The sequence below is a fragment of the Arvicanthis niloticus genome, chromosome 1, assembly GCF_011762505.2.
Source record: "Arvicanthis niloticus isolate mArvNil1 chromosome 1, mArvNil1.pat.X, whole genome shotgun sequence".
Lineage (NCBI taxonomy): Eukaryota > Metazoa > Chordata > Mammalia > Rodentia > Muridae > Arvicanthis > Arvicanthis niloticus.
In genome coordinates, this window is record NC_047658.1 from 82379257 (window position 1) to 82405984 (window position 26728).

Sequence of the window (26728 nt, forward strand, 5' to 3'; positions counted from 1 at the left end):
TGAGGAAACCACTGTTATAGAGGGTGTTGATTTTCCTAAGTCATGTGCTAATTAAGCAGTCAAGGCTTGAATTTCTCAGCCACTTTGTTTAAACTCTCTCTTTCATGAAGTAGAGTGTCCCTCTGAACCTGTTCTTGGTTTTCTGATAGACAATGTAGCTTTGGATTGCTCTTTACTCTGTGAACCTTTGCTCAGAGGATGGGTGGGACTTAGGGCAGTGGGATGCTGGAAATATGTAAGCATCAGAAGGAGGTGGAGAAATTGGTGAAAATTCTGTGAGAGCTGCATTCTGAGCAGTTCTCACTACTAAAAGTAAAGGTAGTAGCCATACTTGATACTTTAGCTGGGGCTGTGAATGAAGGCCTTTGGAGATGGGCATAACATCTGGGGAATGGAGTCACGCTCTCATCATCTTCATGTGCTCAGCACCGGTCTTCCAGTCTCAGATGAGAATTTTAGTGTGTGGTCTTCAGTACACACTTTTCTCCTCTATAACAGGATAATAATATACCATGAGTTAATCATATATGAAGCATTTTAAAGGGCACCTGGAACGCAGTTCATGCTCCATAAATATTAGCTATTAAAATTGTTATGGAATCTTCACAAACATCATCTAGGTTGAATTTCTGGTGTTTACCATCTGGTCTTCTAGATAGTCCCCTTTGTCTGTTTGTCATCCCCATGAGTGAAAGCTATGGTTCTACAGAGACCCCTGACTGTTTGGTGGTCATTGTGTAGGATCCTGTGCCTATTCCTACCCTATTCTAGTTTAAGAAGTCTAAAAATAGAGCTTCTGACTAGGTTATTGATACATAAGAATTTCATATGTCCCCAAGGGACATCCCAGCCTGTGAAAAAACACAGGATGCAAGAAAACACCCTAATGAAGGGTTGTTGGCCTGTGGGCCCCACCTACATCACTGTTGTGCAGCTGTGAATGAAACTACTCCTGTCTGAAGACACACAGATAATGGATGAGAACTGGCTTCCAGAATGTGGTCTTTAAACCATATTTCTGGAATCTTGTAAGAGAAACTCAAACATGTATCTGCTTCTAGGTTTCTGCTCATAACTGTTGTTCTTCCTTGGGGTCCCTCAGATTCAACAGAATCAAATCTAGGGCTTCCTCTAGTGTTCTATGGCCTTCTTTCCTTGGCTTGCAGAATCCTTCAGTTTACACTGTAAAGAACCTTGATGCTTGTCAACCATCTTCCTTCCAGTCTTCTAACCTACCATAGGTTTTAATTCCCTGTGGGTCTGTGTTTTGCCTTGTGTTTGGGGTATCAGGCTTGTGAGAAAACATGCCGCTCAGAGGAGGTGAAGCACAGTCTAGGATAGGGGACCCAGCCCATGTTTCTCCAGCTGAGAAATGGTGGGTGCTGGAACTGAGGCTGTGGTTGTCAAACTTGTGGGCACCCAAATGCCACTGGGAACCAAGAGGACTTGAGAACAGGGCCTACCATCCTCCTGTGCACTCAGACACTGCCGGGGACCTTGAGAATTTGGGAATAGGGGGTCAAAGGTTTCGATGAGTCCAGGGTATGGGTGCTCTGGCTTAGTTCTATGTTGTGTAGCTGATTATCATAGTCTTAGTGGGGTGTCATGGTCTTCTAAGAGGGATGTCAATGGTCTCTGATTAGAAGTTAGTCTGAGCACCTGCCATTCTCAATTATGAGTTTTATTGGGGTTCTATACTTTGCTACTACCTTACCAATTCTTCTGCCTGGTGACACCGTCCACTGCCCCACAATTCCCTCTTCAACTTTTTTCCTGTTTTCTTCATGATAAAGATAGAAGATAGAATGTTCTCCTGCTGTCATCTCATCACAATTAGATTTTACCCTGGGAAACTGGGTGCTTCCTTTGTATTCTCTGTGTTCTAGGGCCTCCTAGGGCCTCCTCGACCCAGAACATTATAGGCAATTGCCAATGCTCTTGGTTGCCTACTGGAAAGAGATTGTAAAACCCTATGGCTGAAGTCCCCATCCATTTGGCTTATAAGACATTGAGAAATCAAGTTGGATCTAAGCTGGAATTTCCTTCCTGCTGGTTCGCTTTCATAATGTTGGATGGTGCTGTTTAAGCTGCTAAGGGAGGAAAAAAAATCATCAATGTTCCTAAACAATTGTTCATCCATGAGCTACAACAAGGACCTGCCTGGTAAGATATGTCTACCAGGGTAATAGTATTGCTATTAAAACAGTAGTTATTCATTCTCTGCTTGGATTAGAGGCCCACTCTACAGGGAGAAAATGAAAAGAGAATGTAGGAGAGATGTCAGAGGAGATCAACAGTTGGGCAGTTAGTTTATGAGGGAGGAAGACTGACCATGTAACATGTTACTGTGAGGTTCAAGAAAGCCACGTGCACTCTCAGCTCCAGGATTGGAAGTCTCTAAACCATTCACTTTTTTCCATTGGTTCACTGTTGGCTGAGCAGAACAGAGACCTTTATGTCCACTGACTCAACAGACAAAAATTGATATGATCTTAGATGCAGGAAGTGTAAAGGTGGACCTGACTGCAGAGAGACCGTGATCTGGGATCCAGACACTTTTTCTCTGCACACCAGCTCTGTTCTGCAGTTAGCTCCTCTACAATGCTCTTATTGAAGTAGAAGTGAGTTATCTTCTGGGTCTAATAGGAGACTGTCTCTCTCCCCTGGTGGTTCTGCTTAGAGAAAGAAAACCTTTCCTAAGATTTACTCTGTCATGACTCAATGACCTGAACTTAGCTTTAGGTCACATCCTGAGCTTTGTGCTTGCTGTCCAAGTGAAATGACGTCATTTAAAGTGGAATGCATTGGCTGCTTTTTAAGTATGTGTATGTCTTGTACAATATTTGCTGGCTTGTGTGTCCCAATGTCAGTCACATACCAAAAGGGTAAATATTTGACAATAGGACAAAGGGAAAAATCGTAGGGGGTTACAGTAAGCCAGGGATTTAGAAAAAAGGTCACATCTAAGTCCCGCCTTACCTGTGTGAGGACATCAGAGTGTGAATCAGCTCAGAAGAAGAGGCGGCCCAGTAGACCTTCTCTCTCACCTACTTTGGCTTCTCATAACCCAGATTTGAGAAGTGAAGACACTGTGTCTCCTCTCTTAACAGACTCATCCTGGTTTGTCTTTTCAGGGTCCGGACCGCTGTGGACAGGCATTGCTGCAGATTGGGCTTAACATGATGGCACTGCCTGGAGACCACCACCTGGATTCCATTCCTCTGCAAGAGCAGAGGTAAGTCATGCAGCATAGCGTACCCAGAAGACAACTGTTAGGAGATCTGGTCCTTGGGAGGTACTAGTTGCTTTGAATGGACTGGTGTGGGCAGAGGTAGGGGGTTGGTTAAACAGTGTGTAAAGACAGAAGGTTTGAGTGTATTTAGACTGGAGGAGAGATGCGGAGCCACCAGAAGTGCCTGTACCCACTGGAAGGTCCACACAGAGCTACCAGTGCATGTTTGACTTGGCAGGCCATGGAGGTCTGAACCAGAGCAGGGGTGGAAGTTCAGGGTGCCAGATCTATGCCTGATGGGCTGTTTCTGTGACTGCCTGATTGACATGAAGACCCCAAGTGTCTAGACATTCTTTAGTCTCAGGCACTGGGACAGTTGGTGATTCTGATCTCAAGAGGAACTGTGTGACCTGGTGTTTCAGACTTCTGACAGTTAGGCTAGCCTTGGGTCCTTTATATACTCCATCCTCACAGGGGTTTTGTCTTTATCCCCATCAGCCAGCAATAATTAAAATACTGTTTCTTTTCTGATTTTTCGAGATGTTTTGATAGACTAAAGAAAATACAATCCTGTTGAGTCCTGTTGTGTTCTATTTTGTCATGTTTTGTTTCACTTGTATTGCACTTTTCCTGTATCTGGAACTTTTCACTAGAACTTCCAGGGATGCTGACTTCATATTCATTTCCATGCTGCTCATTTGATTTTTGAATAGATGTGTGTGTGTGTGTGTGTGTGTGTGTGTGTACGCATGTGTATTGTACAGATATATATAGTAACAGATAGATGATGGATGATAGGTGGGTACACAGAAGATAATTTGACTCTTTAAAATAATAAGGATGAATCAGGTGGTGGTGGCGCACAATTTTGATCCCTTAGGAGGCAGAGGCAGGCGGATCTCTGAGTTCAGGCCAACCTGGTCTATAGAGCGAGTTCTAGGACAGCCAAGGCTACACAGGGAAACTGTCTCAAAAAAGAAAAAAATAAATAAAATTAATGACTTGTTTGATTTGTTTGCTAAAACTCCCTAGAGGGGCAGAGTCAATCCTTATCCCTGAAGACACGGTTGGCTCTCCTAAAGCCATCATTAGAAGAGGTGTAGGGATTTGACACACAGTTCTTGCATGTTCCCTAGGACACAGAACAGCATTAGAAGTGTAATTTAAAGTTTTCTGTACAGCCAGAAGCAGAAAATAAGAGGTCATATTTTTGTTTGTAGTTTGTATGGTGAAAATCAGACATGGTAAGACCTGGCTGTCAGTATGTGTGTGAGGTGGGGCTGCTTCAGTTTGGAATAGCTGGTGGTGGAACTTTCCTGAGATGATCAAGTATGGTCATCTATGATATGTGGCTACCTGGCTTTACAGCTGGGTATGACTCCTTATTCACCATGTGGCTGGTGACAATTCTGGAGCCCCATTTGTCCTCCAGTCCTTTCATGTTTGAGACAGACATGATGACAGTACATACCATGCAGGGTTTATGTAGGGCTAATCAAATTAATATATGCAAACTATCTAGAGCTATGTAAGAGACTATTATTTAACAAATGTCTGCTAATGCCAGGTTCATTCTGTATAGATGCTGTTAGAGAGGTCTTCTGGAATCCTCCCTTCTGACCCTCTCCCACATTAGTGGGTGGCAGAATTTTAAACCTGAAACAGTTGGTAGAGTCCTGGTAGAGAGGGTACAGTCTGCCTGCTCCTGAGCTGCCCATTCCTGCCCTGTGTCACATTAAATTGGGCTGTGAAACACCAGCATTTCGGCACTGGGGTCCTGAGCTGGTCAGACAAAGCCTGTCCTAGGGCTGGAGAAGTGTTTGGAAGAGCAGAGAGGAGGCCAGACTGACCCAGCTTGACTCTGGTCTCTGCCATAACTGAACTTCAGTTTTCTTATCTGTGAATTATGAATAATTTATACTTATATCAGTAGTTTTTTATGAGACTATAAATTCTCTGTGTATCTCTGTATCTCTGTCTTTGTGTCTGTCTCTGTCTCTGTCTCTCTCTGTCTCTCTCTGTCTCTCTCTCTCTCTCTCTCACACACACACACACACACACACACACACACACACACACACACACAGAAGCACATGGAAACTCCTCAATTGGTTAGCTTCTTCAGGTGAGAACTGGGCTCCCCCGAATAAAGGATATGGTCAGATCTTGGTAGCCTTTATGTCTCTTTGGTTACACACTGACTTTTCTTTTCCCCTCTCCAGCTTCCAATGCTATCAGAGGTTTTAAGGGGAAGCAGAAGTTAGACTGCATGAACATGATGTAGGAATCTAGCTTGCCCTATCCAGCAGGCACTTTGGAAACTCCAGGCATTCAGACTGGGTATAAAGCTATGTCCTGTGCAAGAGGTTACAGCGCTGTATTTCTGATGGGGCAATAAGTCAGTCCAAGAGACAGGGAGGCGTGTTTCCTTCTGCATATTCCTAACCTTGCATTGCAAAGCTAATTGAACATACTGGCTGATAACTGAGCATGGTGACACATGCTTTTCATCTCAGTACTTGGGAGGCAGAGGCAGGTGTATCTCTGGGTTTGAGGCCAGCCTGATCTACAGAGCTTGTTTCAGGACAGCCAGGGCTACACAGAGAAACTCTATCTTGAAATAAAAACACACAAAAAAATGAAAAAGAAAATAAAAAAAAAAAAAAAAGAAAATACTGCGAGAGTCAAAACAATACAAAACAAAACAAAACACTGGGCCTGGAAACCCATCATGTCTGTTCTGGGCTGTACTTTTGGGCTTTGCTCACAGAGAAAGCTAGTTCACTCTTACAGGATATTAGAAGTGCTTAGTTTGTTCAGTTGGATACTATACTGCTAGCAGACAGGAGCAGAGACTAATGTTACATGCTGCAGAGGCCTCTTTAGGGGTGAACTGCACTATGGTCCTCACATCTAGAAAAAGGGCTGGCCATCACCTCATTGGTTCACATACACAGCACTTTCTATGGTACATTGCTGCTCATGGAGCTTTCACGGTGACCTATGCAATCATCTCTATGAAGCGGCCTTTGAGGTGGTGTTCAAAGTCCAGGATAGATGCTGGGAGGCCCCATGGAGGTCAATGTTTGTGCTAGGGAGAGTGCTTAAACTGGATCTCAATGGTGGCTCTATGGTGGCAGCTCATCTGACCTCACAGGGAGCTTTGGAATTAGAGTAGTTCATAGGTCCAAGTGGGACTTTAGGTTCCACCTTGCTCTGTCACTGGAGAGTAATACAGAAGCTAGTAGGCTGGGACTGCTCTTCTGCTTCACACCAAAGTGAAGTTCAGGGGAAACAGTGAAATGAAACTAAGGATGTTGTGCATCAGAAGCCACCAGTCACTCCCTGCTTGGAGTCTTTCCATTCTGACCAGCCAGGGGGATTTTCCGTCTCCCATGTGTTCAGTGTATAAGAGCTCACTGCCCATGCTGCCTCAGTACAGCTGTGTGACCTTTTCTGTTTTATAGTGCTGCCCTGTGAGAGAGCCATGCTTTGCTCAGATAAGCTCTATGCATCAGTTACTTCCTCATTACTGTGACAAAACCAACCAACCAACAACAACAAGAACAACAACAAAACAGCTTAAAGAAGAAAGGGTTTATTTTGGCTCACAGTTTGAGGATGCTGACCATGAAGAGGAAGGCATGTTAGCAGGAAAGTGAAGTGGCTGATCATATTGTGTCCATAATCAGGAAGCAGATAGGACTAAAGCAGTGGCCCTCAACATTCCTAACTCTGAGACCCTTTAATACAGTTCCTCATGTTGTGGTGACCCTCCCAAACATAATATTATTTCCATTACTTCTTCATAACTGTAATTTTGCTACTGTTATTAATTATAATGTAAATCTGTATTTTCAATGTTTTTTTTTTAACCCCTGTGGAAAGGTAGTTTTGCCCCTCAGGGGCCATGACCCACAGGTTGAGAACAAGTAAGATAAATGATGATACTCAGCTTGCTTTCTCTGTTTCCTTCAAACCCACAGGATGCTGCTGCTTATGTTTTTGGTGTGTCTTCCTAGATCAACCAATCCCATCTAGAAATTTGCCCACAGCCATGGGCAGAAGTTGGTCTCCTAGGACACTCTAGAACAGTGGTTCTTAACCTGTGGGTTGAAACCCATTTGGGGGTTGCATATCGGATACCCTGCATATCAGGTTCATAACAGCAGCAAAATTAGAGTTATGAAGTAGCAGTAAAACAATGCAATTGCTGGTGGTCACCACAGTATGAGGAACTGAATGTTGCTTCATGAGGAAGGTTGAGGACCACTGCTCTAGGACAAGACAATCTGGCAAGCAGTAGTAACCATCCCATTCTGTGAAATACATTTTGTCTACAGTTTCTTTCTGAATAAAGGCAGTTATAGGAGAGGCTCTGAGGTCATGCTCAGATGGTTTCACAGCTAAAGACATCCGAATGTGATGCTTCCGACAGCTCAGTAACAAATCTTGCTGTAAAGAAGAAGGGTAGGAACACTGATAAGTCTGCACCCCATGGGGAAACTGAGGCTTGAGAGGATGCCAGAGCTGCTGAGTAGCAGAACCAGGATGTTCTTAGTTCTGGTCAGACTCAAGTCAGTCTCTTTTTCCAGTTTTCTTGGGATGCTACATCACATACTCAACCATGCAAACAAAAAAAACCTGTGCTTATTGGCATCCTGTGAAATTATTGTACACATATTTATTGGATGTAAATCACAGACCTTGTATGGTACAATGTAGCTGAAGACTAGTAATGATCTTGTTGGACATGGTCCCTGCCAGCAAGAAACTCATACCCTATCCAGTGACTTCCCTTTAGTCTGATTGAGTTTTATTTGCAGCTCTTGGGATCTTTCACTGAGCATGCATCTCTTTGTCTTGAGAATTCTGTTTAACCAGAAGTCTGAGATGATCAAGGCTCGGGGTTCTCTGTAGCTGGTAATGAATGGTCCCTGATTGTCCAGCTTACTATGGAGTCCCAGTGGGGGCCACTGTAGGTCAGCCTGTCTCTGAGTCAGTAATGGCTTACATGTGTGCACCCTGCTCTGTGGCTGCTGTTCTGCTGTTGAGGGTCATTTTCTGTGACTGTGGTGAAGAGTGAAGACTGTAATTGTCAATGGGATAATTGTATGTTTTTCTGTTGTTTAAGCCAAAAGGCAGACCAATCAAAGCTAGCATTAAGTTCCCTCCCTTCTCCCGTTTCCCATGAGAAATCCACAACAACATGGTGTGTGACCTTGAAAAGGCAGACAGGAGTGATTCAGTAGTTATTTTTAAGATGAGGTTGAATATAAATTCCTGTATGCTTCTGGGAACTGGGGCTACAGAGGCATTGGATGTTGTTGCTTCAACTTCTGTCTAAGCTTATCCTTCCAATGCCAGCCTTGGAAACTGAGCTCAGAGCTGGTTCGTCTTCAGGTGCCTTGCCACTTTGGAGGACTCAATTCTTCCCTGGTTTATATTTCATAAGCTCATTTCCCCACCCTGCCTCCAGCAATTGTCTATGGCAGGGATCTGTTATAGAGAAATAATTTCATTCTTTTTGTTCCTTCGCTCAAGTAAGATTAAGAGTTTACTTGATGGGGGACATGACACCTTATCCAATCGTGAATGTCTTCAGCACCCAGGACTAAATGGGTATATTATATTGCTTCTTCTGCCTATGATTACAATGTATACTATAGGAGCTCAGTAAGTGGCTGTTGGATGAATAAGTGTTTATCAACTGTTTAGTGGCCTGAGGAGATGGCTAAGTGGGTATGAGTGCTTGCTCTGCAAGCATGAGGACCTTAGGTGGAACCCTCATCACCCACATAAAATTCCAGGTAGAGCCACATAGTGCCTATAACCCCAGCATTGGGATGTGTGTCAGGGGGTGGGGAGACATGAACATGGGCTGTTCAGATATCCAAACAGCAACTTCTAGTTCAGGTCATTCCCCTGTCTCAGGGCAATAAGGTGAAGAGTGATAAAGTCACCGAATCTTGGACAGCATCTGCACTCACATATGTGGGTATACACAACCAGACTCTGTGTGTATGTCCCCCATCCCAAATCCCCACAGATGTTTAATGAATGAATAAATCTTTCTCTAGGGAGCTTCACATAAGAGGAATTAAATCATGCATAGCTTAGCAATGGGACTTGGTTCTTTTCCCTTGGAGTTTTCTTCGGCCTTCAGCATGCTTCGTCTTCTTCCCTCCTACACTCTTTCCTTTCTTTCTTCTCTCCTTTTCTCCCTCCCTCCCCATATTCTTCCCTCTTTCCCTCCTTTCCTCCTCTTTTTCTTTTTTCAGAGAAAATGCTGTTTGGAGGGAAAGGATAAGCTATTTATCTTGAGACCCCAGAATGGTAGCCAGAGGTTTAATTGGTTGAAAGAATCAGAGTTGAGAGAGACCCTTTTTTGTTTTCATCTAAAGAAGAATAATTCAGAAATAGTTTTAGCCCTTGTTTTTAAGTTCATTGGAAAAGAGAAAGTCTATAATTTGCTCATCAAATCTCCTATGGGAGAGCACAGCACATCAGGGAGCATGGCTTGGGAGCCAGAGTCAAGCCTACCACCAACTTGCTGTTTGTCCTTGGGCAAACCTTCTCCTCCAAGGTTCAGTTTTTTCATTCAAGGAATGGGAGATGGTGCAAACTCCCTAGAGGCTTTTCTAGATTTAATGTTCTGAGAGTATAGTGCTGAGTTTTGAATGAGTTTGTCCCTTTTTGAACAAAATGATCTTTAGTGCCACAAATTGGGAATGTAGTTCATTGACTAGCAGGAAGCCTGTTCAGTCTCCCCTATGAGATGTTCAGTGGTGTTTAGCATCTGCCTTGTAGCTGGGGTGAAACTGTAGAGTATACTAGTTTTGTAATTCTTTCAGCCTCTGAGGGTGGGCTCTGTTTAGTTGTATGGAACTCCTTGGTATGACTGAATGCATGCTAAGGAAGAATGGTTTGCCCTGATTTGTTGGAGTATAACACTGATAAAGACACAGGCAAAAGCATTCCAGCAGGCTTCTGAATTCTACCCAGTCATTTTCAAACTCACTTCTACCCTCTGGTTACACTTGGCAACTCATCATCTCTGCGTTATATGACCCCATGCCTCTCCTTGGCACATGATACTCCTTCTGTCTGGAGCTATCTTTTTCCAAATCCCACTGACTTGAGAGTGTGCTCTATGGATAGGAAACTTACAGGGATCTAGTAGCTCTAGTCAAGCACCCCTTTTCTTTTCTCCCATAACTCTCTGCTGACTTCCATATGATGTGTGTAGCACACACTTGGGGTGGAAGGAACATGTCTGCATAATTAAAGAGTCCATTTTCATGGAACTCATACTCTGGTATTGTCTTAGTTACTTTTCTGTTGCTGTAATAAAACAGTGTAGCCAAGGCAACTTATAAAAGCAAGGGTTTATTGGGCTTATGATTCCATCAGATGGATAGGGCCCATTGTACCAGAGACAGCACGTCAGTATGGCAGCATGTCACAGACATGGTGCCTAGAACTGGAGTTGAAAGCTGAGAGCTGACCCTTCACACATCTTGAACCTCAAGCAGTATGAAAAGAGAGTGATCTGGGAATTGTTCAGAGCTTTGAAACCTTAAATTCTGCCTCCAGCAACATATCTCCTCCAACAAGCTATACATTTTAAGCCTCCACAAACAGCCACCTACTTGAGATAATATTCTAACACCTGAGCCTAATGGGGGTGGCATTTTCATTTAAACCATCACAGGTATCTCCTCTTCAGAATCCTAGAACATCCAACCAGTGTGCATGGTAAATTTCACACACTATTTCTTAATGCTTTTTATGTAGAAAACCATTTATTTACAGAGAGCCCACTTTTTTTTTCACAGTAAGTAGGAAAGAGAGAGGGGGGAATCCAAATTCTAGACTTGGAAGGCTTTGAATTGAAAATTCCACTTGAAATATGAAGAAATTAAAATGAGCCAAGTAGAAAATAGGTGTAAGCGTTGACTCTAACTATTGACGCCAGAATTTTGAAACACACTATACACAGGACCAGAAGGATAAGCTAGGAATGAGGAACTGGTATTAGTAGCTGGAGGCTGGGTACAGGTCTGTCAAGATGGGAATAGCATTCCCTTTGGTATGGAAAGGATAAGCCCTAGAGACTTTTCCCCAGTGCTGGACTTCAAAGAATGAAGGGAGAAATCCAAGATGGGGGTGAAGACAGTGAAGAGGTCGAAGACCCCAAGGCTCTCAGAATTCTGATGGAGTGATTTTCTTGGTACTACTGTTGATGTAATCCCCAAGATTCCCTGCTCTGCTGCAGAATCCTCAGAGATAAAGTATAATGGGGTAAGCCAGCCCTGATGTCTAACACATCCTATTGCTTCTCAGGAAGAACTGAATGAAGGATTTGAGAAGTAATTAGCACACCATGGGCTGTAGATGGTCCCAGGCTTTACAAAGGCATCACTATGCAATATAAGAACAGTTCTGAGTAGTGGAAGGAGCTGACCTTGGGTCCTAGGGGTTGAACCATCAGCTGAATTGCTGGACCCCACCCAAGGGTACAGCATAATAGAGAAGATCAAGACTCTGGCCTCACGGTTTCTGAGATTTGTTCCCATTTTTCTGTGTGACATTGGCCAAATCAGTGTCAGCAATGGTAGTTTCAAAGGCCTGCTTTGAGGATTACAGTGAGTGATTGAGATCGGGGCAAACACTTAGCACAGTGACCAAGATGTTTATTAAAACAGTTGGGGGGGGGGGTCTTAGACAAATTATACAATGCCCCTAAATCCCCTTTCTACATCTGTAGGGTAGAATGGCCAATTCTATCTCCAAACTACCTTGAAGCTGATATAATAAAAGGTGCTCTGTAATTGGCAATCCTTCACTTGTGCGTGGGCAATCTATTCCCTCTGGCCTAGAGAAGTTCTGGAGAAATGTGTTAGGCATGAATTGCTTGGTTCTGGAGTTCCTTAAGATAAGTTCTATAACTTCCTTCAACCCCACCCTGCATAATTCCAGCCTAAACAGCATCATCTGGCTGGGAGTCTGGTGTGTGGGGAAGATTGTGGTTGCATCTGGAGTTGTGTTTGCAGTCTGCGAGACTCCAGAAGACCCAGATTTGGAGGCTTAATCACCTCATTCTAGATGTCTAGGAAAGCCTCTGTCTGAGGTATAGAGCAACAACAGGGGAAACAGGATATCTCCAGGGACATAGCAGAACCCCTAGGAATCCCAGCCCTGGGAGGACCCCTCACCTGCTCCCAGCCACAGGAATGACCTTTATAGCATCAGGTCCAGGTTCCTGTTCATCATGGATATGGCAAAAACTGAGCCCCAGTCCCAGCTCGGCTCCTCTGACTCTTCGAGCAGAGACCCCTACAGGCTTCTCCTGACTGGTGATTTTCCACCATGAAGAAAGTGACTCATTGCCAGGCCCTCTGTCTTGACCTCAATTTTCAATTCTCCTCTGTGTGAGTAATAGGATCAGTTGTCTGTACTCGCAAAGGACAGATTTCATGCATAGAGAGACGGCAGCTTAAAGTTCATGGCTGAGGACAGTTGAACCACAAGCAGTTAGGGTGGGCAAGGGCAGCAGGAGCCCCCACCACAGAGCCAGAGCTGCCCTGATTAACTAGACATTTTATGTTGGGGTCAGTCAGCAAATCCAATAGAGGTGGGGCACAGAGATTCAGAGAGCTAATGACAGAGCGTCAGACAAGCTATGCAATTATGGGATGTTTAGTGCTAACATAGTCCAAATTGTAATGAGCCACAGTCCTTAGATTCTGAAATTGAGGAGAGCAGCACATTCTGTGGTGGCAGAGTGACCAAGACTGGGCATGGATGAGTTGGAGTTGGGGCTACATTTTGGGGAGGGGATGTGTTACCTTGCCTGGTCTCTTCCCTGGAAGACTTTGAGGACTCTCAGATATATATCTCTGCAGGGCTTGCTTACCCCACTCTGCAGCGGCCCGTGACCTCTACTTATTATGGTACCTCCTCACACTGCAACCAAACAAAATGAAAACCAGCTCTTGCTTGGCTGTGTTTCCTGTCTCAAGCAGCAGAGCTTCAGCTGCTGGGACCCAACATCCAGGGATCAATTTTGACCTTTGCCCTCACTTCCCTCCTGGGTCAGCTGCTTTTGTCTATCCCCAGGCACTGTTGTTCAGGCTCTGTTTTCTCTCTTCTATCAGCACCTTCTCTCAGGCAGCCTCCTGACTGGTATTTAACCCCACTTTTCTTCTCCTCCTCCTCCTGACTCATCTCACCACATGTCACTCCTCTGCCTGAAAACGACATCAGTGGCTCCAAATGTGGGCTAAATCAAATTCCTAAACTTACTGCATTCAAGGTCTTTGATCAGGAGCCAGTCTGTCCCTTCAGACCCCTTCCTTGCCATGTCACAGATCTCCTGTGTCGGTCAGTGCAGCTCCTGCTGTGTTACTAATTTGGTCCCCTTGGCCTTTGAACACCGTGTCCCCCCCCCTGCATAGAAACCTGCCAACTCTGAGAACAGGGTAAATGCTATTTCCTTTGTGTAAATATTCCCAGGTGAGGTCAGGCTCCATCTTCCATGATCATGGGCTACTGTTTCACAACTTTTTGATAACAGCCTGATGTTTAGTGAAGCTAAGACTTTGGGCTCTGAAGGCCTGGGTTTGAGTGACAGCTCTACTGTGTACTTACCATGTGTTTTCCCCTGGCAGAAGTTTCCTCATCTGGAAACTTCTTTAGGATCTACCTTTAGGATCATCTCCAGATTTGATTATTGGTGTTACCTCACCTGTTTGAAGTGTTAATGAGCTCTGTTAGGGCTGAGAGTTTCTCTTGCTCAGGGTTGGAGCCTCTGCTTGTATAGGAATAGTATAGAGAAAATATCTCACTATGGCTTGGGCCTGACACATCCTGGCTAGGGGACTTCGTAGGATGGATAACTTCTCATAGTTGTATCTGGGGACTTATTGGAGGACAGAGCCAGCTGTACAACTCAAAGGAAGACTTTTCTGCTCTTCAAGTCTTCCCATAACTGGGGGCAGGGAACTTGTGCCAGAGCCTGAGGCTTGCATGGTGGATGAAGTGGGGATCCGTTTGTTGGGTGGAGGGTAAGGGATCATCAGAAGCTTGGCAGGTGGTAGAATGGCTGGTGCCTCTAGAGACGACACCTACTTTCTTTCTTGCCTTTCATAGAATGACACCGTGGTCTTAGGATGGCCATTGGCATGCTAGATCTGTAAGGACTCCTATACGGGCCATGTTGGTAAAAGAAAACCTTACTTGAGGCAGGGAAGTAAAAAGAGCAGGGAAGAGTAGCTCATCTCTGATTACTGTTCATGTGGAGCTCCGTGGTGCTGTCCTGAAGGTGGAGCTTAAGCACAGGGACAGCTGAACCTGAGCTCCTCTGTGTGTAGATGCGTTTGAGGTTTTTACTTGAGGACCCTACCCTGTTCTTCATTGGAACAGGGGACAGCCATTCATAAGGTCCTTTAATTTAAGAACAGGGCTCTAGAATCTGAAGTGTTGGATTCAGCACCTAACATTGCAACTTCTGATCTGGGTGATGGGCTACTCAGCTTCACTAAGCTTCAGTTTCCAAATCTGTAAGAAATCCTTAGAGAACCCCTTCCATGGTCATGGGGGAGGACCTGATGTGATGATAATGAGGAGTACCATATCTTCACTGGCACACAGCCTGCCTCAATACATGCTACTAGATCACTATGGCCTTTTGTTTCCTCCCTGGATTCTCATAATGCTATGAAACATGCATGTAGACTGACAGCTACAAGGGTTTGCCATTCTCATTCATAAGATACTTAAGCTTAGTTCATATATACAGTGAACAGCTTCGGTGTGCTAGGTGCACCAGCTGGGGTGAGCATACACAGGCTGGATCTGCTCAGGGTATAGCAGAATTTCTGAATATTTATCTACCATGACCCCATTTTACCCAAAGAAATGTTTACTTGACCCCCCCAGTATATAGGCCTATAAACTAGGCATATAAACAATTAAACATTTATTAGTTTATATAATCAGGAATAAATTTATCTCACAGCAACTCTTTGTATACATACAATTTGATCAAGTAGAAAGATATATCTGTATGGGAAGGAGATTGGATATGCTGTCTCTTTTTGCATAAAAATTAAATCTTAGCTGAGTGTCTGACCTTGCAGAACATAGGGCAACTTCTGTTTTTAGAGTTGATTAGTATTTTGATTTTATAATTAAATAATTTTATCATTGTCAATACTGAAGATGTTGTTCATGTAAATACGCAGTACAAAATATCAGAAGTATGCATGTGCCATTTCAGAAACGGTTAGATAATTCCATCCTAATCCCAAGCCAAAATTAATGATTTTTTTATGAAGCTCAAATTAGCAACTGGAGTAGCAATTTTAAAGTCAAGCATTCTAATACAATTCAAGGATATGCTAATTTTATATTTACATGTAGAGGATGATGATAGGAAACTATTAAGAGTCTTTGTTTTCTACAGTTGAACTGTCAAGTCTTCCCAAGAGCAGAATACTGTGTGCGCGGTAGAGGCACTGCAATTATCTAATTCTAATAGAAGTCTCATGTCTGAGCTGAGGTGTCTCAGGCACTGTTCTGCAGTTGGGTGGTGTAACGACACCCACAGTTCAAAGTGCGCCTCGTTGTGTTCAGAACCAACTCTGAAGTACAGTCCCATGGTATAACAGGAGCCAGTGCTGTCTGAGAATGTCTGAGGCATACCTCAGAATCACTGCACTTTTGATTTGGAGTTAATTTTTGTTCGTCATACATTTGGGAACCCTTTTGTGATGTAATCCCTTATGAGATGGTGACTCACGGTGTAAGGATCTGGGATCTAGTAGATAGATTGTTTACAAGGATTTAAACAGCTGAGACCAGTGAGTGACAGACAGTGCGTCCTATGAAATAGCATGCAGGCAGACATGTGGGGCATATGAGACATGAAGTCATCCAGAAGGCTCCTTCAGAGGAGACAAGTCCAGCCTGTGAGGAGAAGGTGTAGGCAAGAGGTCAGGACTGAGATTGGAAGGACTTGGGGACAGGAATTGGAAATCGGGAAGAAGGTGAGGGACTGAGGCCCAGAGCAGAAGTGTCACATGACGTAGCCATTAAGATGGGAAGTGGGTGGGTGGCATAGGCAGGGCCTCTTAGTCTGGTCTCTCTCCTGCTGACTCTCAGACACATACTGTGTGTGAACCAACACACACATACTTTCACAGAGGTTATAAGGTAAGCCATGGGCTGGTTCAGTGGGTAAAGGTGCTTGCTGCCAAGCTTAACGACCAGAGTTTGATCCCTGGGACTCACATGGTAGAAAGAGAAAATCAGCTTCTGGGAGTTGTCTTCTGAGTTTCACATTTGTGCATGTGAGTACTCACACATGCAATCAATCAATCAGTCAATCAATCAATCCATGTCAAAGATAATTTCATGAAGGAATTAATGAAAAGTCAGGGAGTATTAATAACGTCTCTCAAGCTAAAGGCACCTAGGACGTCAGAGTTAACAAAGGAGGACTCATTTTAGAGAGGAAATGACTGTCAAAGGTGCATGCTAGCTCATTATGCCAGAAACAGTTGTCTGATTCATGTCCCTTGGCATCCCAAAACAGAATAGTGAGCCTCATGGCCTGGACCCAACTTTTAGCCCCATCATCAGCACACTGTAGGAGCCTCTCTGAGTGAGGATAAGGTTTCTATGAGCACAGGTCAGGGATCGCATGTGCTGGGTATGCAGAAGGTGTTTGTAAATGCAGGCCACATTTCTAGTTGTGATAAAGTGCCGGACAAGAGCAACTGAGAAAAGGATAAGTTCCATTAGCTAACAGTTAGAGGATACACACCATAGTCTGGAAGCCATGGCAGCAGAGTTGGAGACAGCTGGTCATGTGACATTTGCTGCAGTGTGAGGCTGGGTCACACTATGTCTGGAGTCAGGAAACAGAAAGAGAATTGTTGATAGTCAGCTCACCTTTGCCTTTTTATTGATGCTGGGACTCCAGTTCCTAGAGTGGTGCTGCCCTCAGTTAGGGTAACTCTTCCCTCTCACTTAAGCTATTCTAGAAAATACCTCACAGACAAACCCAGATTTTTTTTTCTTATGAGAGTCTGCATCCTGTCAAGTTGATTGATATTTGTTAATATCATAATATTCAATAAGTAGTTTCTCTTAGAAAGTGCTTTGCTTGAAACTATGTTAGGTTTCAAAGAAGAAAAGAAAAAGGTTAATTACCCTCCAAGTCTCCTATTTCTTGAGAGAATACTGTAGACTACAGGACGATTGTGTCTTTGCAATGTGTTAGAAATTGCTCTCAGTCAGACCTTTGCCCTCAGGGTTGCTGGTGGGTACCACTTCCCTTTGTTAGGATTCCTGGAATTATCCAGAATGTAGAATCCAGTCTTTTACCATATTATGACAAGCAGTTTAATGAAAAGAAAATGTCATGGAGTATAGAAAACAAATATTAAGTGGACAGAATTAATAAACTTGGTAATATCTGGTTAATTTTGGGGGTAAAGACTTAGCTTGGGGAAGATAGTATGAAAACAGGAGAGAGAAGAGCAGAGGGGGCATTTGCCACATAATGGGTGAATAAAGATTTGTGCAGTCTTCTGAGGTGAAGAAAGCTCACTAATATTTTTAGTAGTGCACAGATGCTCTTCTGGTGAGTGGGGAATCTCACTGTCTGAGCTATTTAGCACTGCAGAGAGGTGAAGGCCTTCAACTCACCTGTTCACTAGGTATGAATAGGGATGCAGAATTCGAGACTTGTCTGCCCAGTGCCTGGAAAGACTCATGCTGGTGCCACACAGCATGGGACTGGCAGGAAGAGCAGAGACAGAGTGACCAACATAGTGGAAAACTTAAGCAACACTTAGCTTGGGCGTCACCAGTGCCTGAAGCAGAAGGATTGGAAATTAAAGTCCTGACCACACTGTCAATTATTTATAACTCATTGCATAAATTATTATGCTTAAGTTGGCTGTCTAGTAAACAGCGTATAGTTTTGCATCATAGAGGTCAGGCCATTCTAAATTAATCTAGGAGTTGTTTTGTTGAGAAAGGAGGGACAGAGGGAGGGGGAGGAGAGAGGAAAAGAGGGAGAGACAGAGACAGAGAGAGACAGAGAGAAAATGAATAAATGTATTAGAACCTGGATCATTTGGGTTATAGAGAGGTATATGGGCTGGGTGGTCCCAAATGATACTTGTGATGATAGTCCTAGGAGAATCCAAGAAACATTCTATTACACAGAACAAACCTCAAAGTGTTTATATAACCTCAAAAGCCACTGATGTGCTGGCAAACCCTTTCTTGAGTTCACCGTTTACTTTTTCTCCCATATACTCCACCATAGCTACCCTGTCTCCCTATTAGTTCCCTCCAATGGCCTTTGCCTGTGCCCTGTACTGTGGTGAACACAGTTCCCATATTTTATCATGGCTGATCTTCTTGCCTCCTGAGAGACTTTGCGCATGACTTACAGTCTCAAGAAGCTGTACCATGACCATTCATTTACAAAGGCAATGGTCTTGTGCCTCACAGAAGCATTCTTGATATCCCCGATTCTACCTTGCCTTTTCAGCAGAAATGATCAGTTCCCAGAACACCACACAGTTCTTATTTATTCTGTTTTTATCACTTCCTTTCCCGCCTATTGCTTGCCTTCTCTGTAAGGGGATTAGTGTAGGTTGTTTTGTTTGCTGTCTTATCCCACTTCCTGGCGCATCACAGGCACTTAGTAAATGGTGGTTCAGTAGAAGAGCGAATGTCCAGATGGACTCTGTGAGGACACATGGGACACACATCTGCATGTGTGGAACGAAGTTCCATGGAGGGCAGTGAGAAACTGAACATCTTGAGAAGCAGAAATGAAGGTCTGTTAGGTGTCTGCCTCCATCAGAGTTCAGCACTGGCTTCCAAGTTCCTTTCTACATCTGTTCTACTGCTGCAGTCACAGATCAGGGTGTAGTCTTTGACTCTGTTCTCATTCATCGCCTTTATTAACCAGTGTCAATGTCTTCACAATTTTATCTTCCTAATAGTCTGCTTCACTGCTGAGGCTGGAATGCAAGGCCTTGGGTGTGATAGGCAAGCACCCTGCAACAGGAGGACACCTAAGCCCTTCCTTAACCATTTAAAAAGAGATTTATTTATTTTATATGTATGAGTGTTTGCCTGCCTGCATGTATGTGCACCACATACATGCATGGTGTCCGTGGAGTTCAAAAGGAGGGCATCAGGTTCCTGGAACTGGAGTTACAGGTGGTTGTGAGCTGCTGTGTGCAGCCAGGGAATGGATCCTGGGTCCTCTGGAAGAGAAGCCAATGCTCTTAACTGCAGAGCCATTTCTCTGGCCCTCTTTCTTAACCACTCTTGAAGGGTTATTTATTCTCCAAGAATTTTTCCTACAGGAGCCCAGGATTCCGTCTTCTCTATTTGAGTATTTATGGCTGAATATAAAATCTTTGATTATCACCTCATTTTCTTGAGTATTTCATTATGACTACTTTATAATAAGACGTTGGTCCAAAAATATCTAATGTTTGCATACAGTTCCATTCTTAACCAATAACTTGTACTTTCCTTAGATGTACAAGGGGCCCCTTCACACATCTCCCCCTTTCTTCCCTTTTTCTCGATTAGCTTTGTTAATCTTTATTATTTACATCATTTTAGATAGTCTTATGTAGTCTCATCTGGCCTTGTACATAGGTCATGATGACCACAAATATCTAATTTTTCTCCCTCCACATGTTAAAAGCAGAGAGGGCAGGAATGCAGTGTACCACATCTGGCTTGTTTCCTGTTCAGTATTCTTAATAGACTAAGTCTAGGATGGATGTCTTTGTTTCCATGCATGCAGTTTGCTCTTTTAACATGTCTCTTTAGGTCTTTTTCCTCCTTGGAAAGTTTCCCTGGTGTGCAGCTCTCTCAGTGTTTATGGTTTCTCACTTTGCCTTTTATCTTCTGGAATGTCTCTCCTGTGTGCTTATTTCCCATTACCTACCTTTAATATTTGTCATTATCCCTTAAATTCTTTTAATAACTTTCTTGTTTTTTTAAAGGTTTCCCCTTTTCTATCTGATTTTTAAAAAGTGTTATTGCATACTTATTATTGTTTAGTGTTACCATTGTTTCTTCACTATCTGAAATGAATTTGCTTATTTCATTTTTAACTCTTCCCTGAATTAGGTCATCTTCATTCTGAGAATTTATGCTTCTCCTTCAAGTCTTGCCTAATTTTCTTAAAAAATTAAGTCTTTAATCAGATAGTAAGTTCTTGTGAGTATGCTTTTCTCTCATTTTCTCATTGTAGGGATAGTATGGGTTTTTTTTGCTGTTGTTTTTTTGTTTGTTTGTTTGTTTGTTTTTAACAGTAGCTGTAGGTAGCATGAGATTTAAGTGCTTGGTGTTGCTTGGTGTTATGAGAAGTTAGGCATCAGGAGCTTTCAGGAGCAGGTGGGAAGTCACACTTCTGACTTCCTGCTTTGGCCATTCAGTATTTCTAGCTCTATTTCCTCCTTCCTCTGCCTCTGGTGTCCCTCACACTTCCCCTGTTTTGATAGAAGAGCTTCCTGGCAGGCCAGTGTTGAGGAGTCATACTATTCATCTGATCCCCAGATAGTGAAGAGCTGAACACATCTTTGTCCTTGCAGCTGCTGTTCTCAAACAGTTGTATCACGTTTTCTAGTAAATACCACGACACTACTATGTGGTCTCTCTATCTGCATTCATCAGTTACCATCTGCTGCTTCCCTAATCTTCTCACAAGAGGCCATCAGGTGTTGTTGGTGGGAAAGCAAGTTCACCTCAGCTTTTAGTACTTCTTATCTTTGAAAATTTCTGTTTCATAGTTGCTCCATGGAGTTTTTATGTGGGAATTTGGAGAGATGGAAAAAACTATGTCACACCATGTTTCTAGACTGTTTCTTGTTTTGTTCACTTCTAAGTATCTAATGGTGATGCATACGCTGATTTATTAAAATTTCTCTAGCAATAACTACACATAAAATATTATGTCTTCCCAGGATTATATATTTTATAAAATAAACATATCAATATAAATATATTCACATTATATTTAAATATATGAATATAACAATCACTTTATTTAATGATGGCCAAGAGTCTGGGAATGAGGCACTATGACCTTTCCCTACTTGCCAACAAAGACTCTAGAGCACAGAGAAGCCATATAATTTACCCAGACAATTCAGCAGATGTCAGAGCTGGGATCTGAAGCCAGGTAATCCAGTAAACAGTGGTGCCCACCAGAAGCCACAGTGATACTCAAAAGACCCAAGCCACGCCTGGAGCCAGTACCTAAAAGGTAGAAGGAATTGCTAACAGAACTGTCCACTGGGGTACTAAGAGGATGCCTTGAGCCAGAAAGGAAGGCAGCCAAGAGGAGGGGACATGCTTGGGTATGACATTAGAGGCCACTAGAGGCCAGTTAGTTTAAGGGTTAGTGGGAGACAGATCTGAGTCAGCTTCTTCTGTGATTTACCTCATGTGCAAGGACACATGAGGTAAACTGTGGGAGCTCCTGAGACTCTTGAAGAAATGCCATGACCCGTCATGATGGCAGGACAAGAAGTCAGCTGCATGTGCACCACAGCACAGGCTGGCAGGCGGCAGCATCAGAGGGTCACTGAAGTAGGCTGGCCAGGGCTTGCTTGGGAGATAGCTCTCACTATTCTAAGCTTTGTTTCCAGCTGTAGAGAATGTTTTGTATATTATTGATGTCATGTGGGGACAGGCACTTGCCCCCGGGAGCTTTAGGCGGTACTCCTTAGAGAATCACCACTCAGAGAATGGGGCAGCAGTTGCTAAAGGCCTAGTCCTACCATGCAGAGCAGGGACAGGGACATTTGTAAAATGTCATACACAGAAGCTTTCTCCATTCCTCTTAACATCTGCTCCAACTATTTCTATTTAAAAATGAAATCATTATTACCATGTCTTTTTTTTGGGGGGGGGGGGGGATGTTGGTTAGCTACTTTGCCCAAGTCTTAAATTTTTACCACAGGGCAAAAAAAATATTTCTACTCTATCCTTGCGAGAACAGAACTTATTTCCAGCTCTCACTGTAAGGCTATTCTTCATACCTTCATGCCAGGTGGTCTTTGCTCACTTACATAGTTTTTGATGCCTACTATGTATGAACATAAAGGCCAAGGGTAGGCTCCTGAGCCAGAGGGATCAAGGTTTGATCTTGGGGCTGTGCCTTTTTTTTTTTTTTTTTTTCTTAGAGTTTAGTTTTGCATCTCACTTTTCTCATCTCGGGCCAAATGATGCCTAATCAAGACTATTGTTCTGGGGAGCAAAAACAAGAATTCACATAAACTCTTGTCGCTGGGCTGGGCTCAGCGTGTGTATTGTGTTCAGTAAGTGCCCGTCATTAGCGCATTTCTAGTTATTGTCCTGATAACGGTGAGGAGCAGCAAACTGTCATGCAGCCTGTCTGACCCTCACACTCACTGCTTAGCTCACACCTTTCATGAGCTCTAAGTAAGAGGATCTATTTGTTTTATTTTAAATATGATGATGCTAAGGCTCAAAAAGCTTATGAAAAAAACTTGCTTATTTGGAAAAGAATCAGAATCCTGGAGATCCTAGTGGAATAATGATGTAGAAACGGTATCAGGGAGCCCTGGGGCTGGTAACACCACCCCTTCCCTCTTTATTCTTTGAGACAGGGTCCAACTCTGTCACCCAAGTTGGTCTGGAACTCACAATATAGTCTGGGATGTCCTTGAACTTGAAGCAATCCTCCAGTCTCTGATTCCTGAGTGCTAACATTATAACATAACAGATTGTTTCTTCCCTTTTAAAAAAATGTGGCTATGTGTGTACATTGACCATATGAAAATGTATCCAGCTCAATCTTGTACTTTTATGTACATGTGTTAAATTTCAATAACGATATCAGGAAAAGGAAAATGACCTCAAAGCTGTCTGTGCAGGCTCTGTCTATCCTTACATGCCACTCATTCACTGTGCAAGCCTTCTTAACTTGAGATGGATGACAATAGGCTACCAACCCAGGAAACTCTGGCTAACTGTCTTAGTTAGGGTTTTATTGCTGTGAATAGACACTATGACCAAGGCAACTCTTATAAGAACAACATTTGATTGAGGCTTTTTACAGGTTCAGAGGTTCAGTCCATTATCATCAAGACTGGAACAGCAGCAGCCAGGCAGGCATGGTACAAGAGGACCTGAGCATTCTCCGTCTTCATCTGAAGGGTACTAGCAGAATACTGGCTTCCAGGCAGCTAGGCTGATGGTCTTAAAGCCCACACCCACAGTGACACACCTACTCCAAGGCCACACCTTCTAATAGTGCCACTCCTTGGGCTGAGAAAACCATAACACTAATGCTGTTTATCTTTTATGATTGAGGAAAGAGACAGGGCATTGGGACCTAATCAGAGGGGTCTTAAGGCATGGCTTCAGAGGGAGCAGAAGATACAGGTCTAAGAAGCCACCTGAGATTCAGCTGCAGTAAGTTTTAAGGACAAATCAGGAGGCCCCCACTAGACAACACAGTCAGTAGATTTGCCCCACAGACCAAGCAGTGTTCCTCTTTCCTTCCACTCCAAGGTTTTCTGAAGAAGCCCCAACTCCTGCCTCATTAGCCAGGTCCCACCAGCCTTCCTCCCGAGGGACTCATTACATATGGTGGGACAACCAGTTCAGCTCAGGCTTTTGATTAAGGAAAAAGCATAGGGAGAAACGTCATTGTTTTAAAAACAACCATTGCCCATATGGAGACAGCTCTAGCTGTATAGAAAGTTGCAGAGACAGTAGGATGTGTTTCTCCTGGCTCCGTGCCTAAGTTCCCTGATCATTTATAAGTTTTATTTGTCACACTAAGGAACGGTCATAGATCCATTGCTATTTAACTATTTAACTGAACTTCAGATGATATCTAGAGTTCCTCAGTTTGCCCACACATGCTGTTGTTCTGTTTCAGGAATCCCTCCCAGAACACCATCTTCTGTATATCTCCTAGGTCTCCTCTGGTTTATGACAGTTCCTCCCATTTTTCTTGTTTCGATGACTGACAGTTCAACAGTTCCTTAAAGGAGCAGAGCCATATTGTGTTGTAGTGTGATTCCCATCTTAGCTAGGGTCTCTGTTGCTGTGACAAACCACCACCACCAAAAGCAACCTGGGGAGAAAAGGGATTCTTTCAGCTCACACTTTCATATCATGTCATCAAAGGGAGTCAGCAGAAACTTGAGACAGGAACCAGAATGCAGGAGCTGAAGCATGGGTCATAGAGGAGGGCTGCTTACTGGCTTGTTCCTCATGGGTTATTTAGATATTTGTTTTTCTCTTTTTCACCTGCTGGACCACCACCTACCCAGAATTGGCTGAGCTCTCTTCCACATCAGCAATCAAGAAAAAGCACCATAGGTTCCCCGAATTCCAATCTGATGGGAGTGTTTTCTTAACTGAGTGTTCCTATTCTAAAAGCACTTTAGCTGTGTCAAGTTGACATAAAACTAGGCAGCACAAAGCAATAATTAGGATTTGTCTGATGCTTTTTCACCATGAGATTGAGGTCATATATTTTGAAGAAAAAAATACCACAGCTCTGACGTGCCCCCTCTTAACATACTGGATGGATGCATGCTGTAAACATGATCAACAAGATCCAACATTCGTGATGCTGACCTTGCTCATCAGGCCATATAATGTCTGTCAGTCTTCACCACAGAGTTACTTGTCTCTTTCTTTTTTTAGTCTTTTCTTAGGAACTGAGTCATTGAGCCCACGCTCAAGCCCCACCTCCTTTATTTTTAATCAAGTTTATGTGACACGAGACTGGTAAACACACACACACACACACACACACACACACACACATATCTCAGCACTTGTGAAGGTTGGGAGATAAACCCATACACAGCCACACAGGAGGACATCTAGTAATATAGACACCTAGATGAATTCATGACCACAGACATACAGGCACAAACACATATCCCAGATAAATCAATAGTTTTGTCAATCTACGTTTGCCAGGAGAATGAGGAACTGATTGAGACTGTAATTTACACAGCTTCTAAATTCGCACTGTCTTTCTCATCCTTATCATAGATTTTAAAGAGCAAAGACTGAGTGTGCCTCCTGTGTGGGTCAGAGGTAAGGAGTTTGACCAATGCTTGAGCGAGCATTGGGTCTACAGGCTTTCCATTATGGTCTAGGCTTGGGGCATTTGTGGCTCTAGTCTCCTTCTCTCCTTCTGGGCTTCCCCTTGGAGGCTGTACTGGAGGTCCTGATATGTGTTATGATTTGGCTCCTAGGTGTTCTCCAAAAGTTCCTTTGTTAAACACTTTGTTTCCAGCCAGTACTGTTGAGAAGAGGAATGAGAGGCAGGGCCTTAGGGAAAGCCGGTGAGATTGCTCGGGGCATGGGCATTGAAAGAAGCATTTGTATCTTAACCATGGTCCCCAAAGCAATGGAACTAGGTAACCATAGACTCTGAAACTATGAACAGAACCAGTTCTTGCCTGCTTTATAAATCACCTCGAGTGCTTTGTTGCAGTCACAGAGAGCTGGCTAACACATCCTGGCCAGCCAGGGATAAGTGTGTCTCCACTCAGAAAATTCAGTGTTCTTTTTCATATTCATTCTCAAGGAGTATACTGAAAGCTGGCCCTGGCACATGGTTATTAATGCTGTGATTTACCTAGCTTTAGTCTCTTCCAGTCTCCAGCCCTCTGTGATGTCCCGTCATCCTTCAGTGTGCTAGGGCTTTCAGTATGATTGGATCCTACCCTCAAGATGTGGTTTCTGTTCTTTCTGTCTCCTCACTGTTCTTGCTCTTCTAAATGCACAAATTTAATCTGAGGGACTGACTCACTGTCCCTTTGACTGGCTTATCTCAAACATACCTCTTTTGCCTCTATGCGTCCAAACAACAGTACAGCCGACTCCTCTGAGAGTGTCTTTTCTTATCTTTGTCTGAAAGGTCAGCCTCATCTTGCTCTCAATCCCCAGAAGACCTTCACTCTTTGGGAGGGTGCTGATTAAAATCTGCTTAGAGATTCTCATGTGTTTCAGACAGAGTTCTGTAGCTAACAGGCATCAGAAATGACACTTGGACCCTAGTGATCCTGGAGTTTCTCCTCAACAGCCGAAGTTCCATCGTCAGCATCGTGTGTGGGCAACAGCTCCAGTTGCTATGACTCTGTTTAGTTTGGAAGCACAGGGAGGGGATCGGATTAATACATCTTGGTGTCAAAGCTTTGTCTTTCTGCCTGGGAGGTGTATTAAGTACATCCAAATAATTGCTGTGACCAAATACCTGAGAAAAGTAACGTAAGGAAGAATTTATCTTGGCTTATGATTGGAGAGGATTCAGTTCACTGGGTAGGCACTGTAGCAGTGGCATGAAGTGGACAGTCATATTTGCATTCACACTAGAAGCAGTGAGCAATGAATTCCGGTGCCCAGCTTATTCTTAGTTCATACTTGGCTGATGAAGGT

At 43.5% G+C, this 26728-nt stretch overlaps 1 protein-coding gene across 3 annotated transcripts in view; it reads left to right on the top strand.

The window, feature by feature from the left end:
• Positions 1-26728, top strand: part of Insc (INSC spindle orientation adaptor protein) — a 110725-nt gene that overhangs the window by 23951 nt on the left and 60046 nt on the right. For all 3 annotated transcript variants that reach the window (XM_076941292.1, XM_034513373.2, XM_034514006.2), the window contains exon 2: positions 3135-3235. In XM_076941292.1, coding sequence (XP_076797407.1) covers positions 3135-3235 — 101 coding nt within the window. The remainder of the gene's footprint in view (positions 1-3134; positions 3236-26728) is intronic.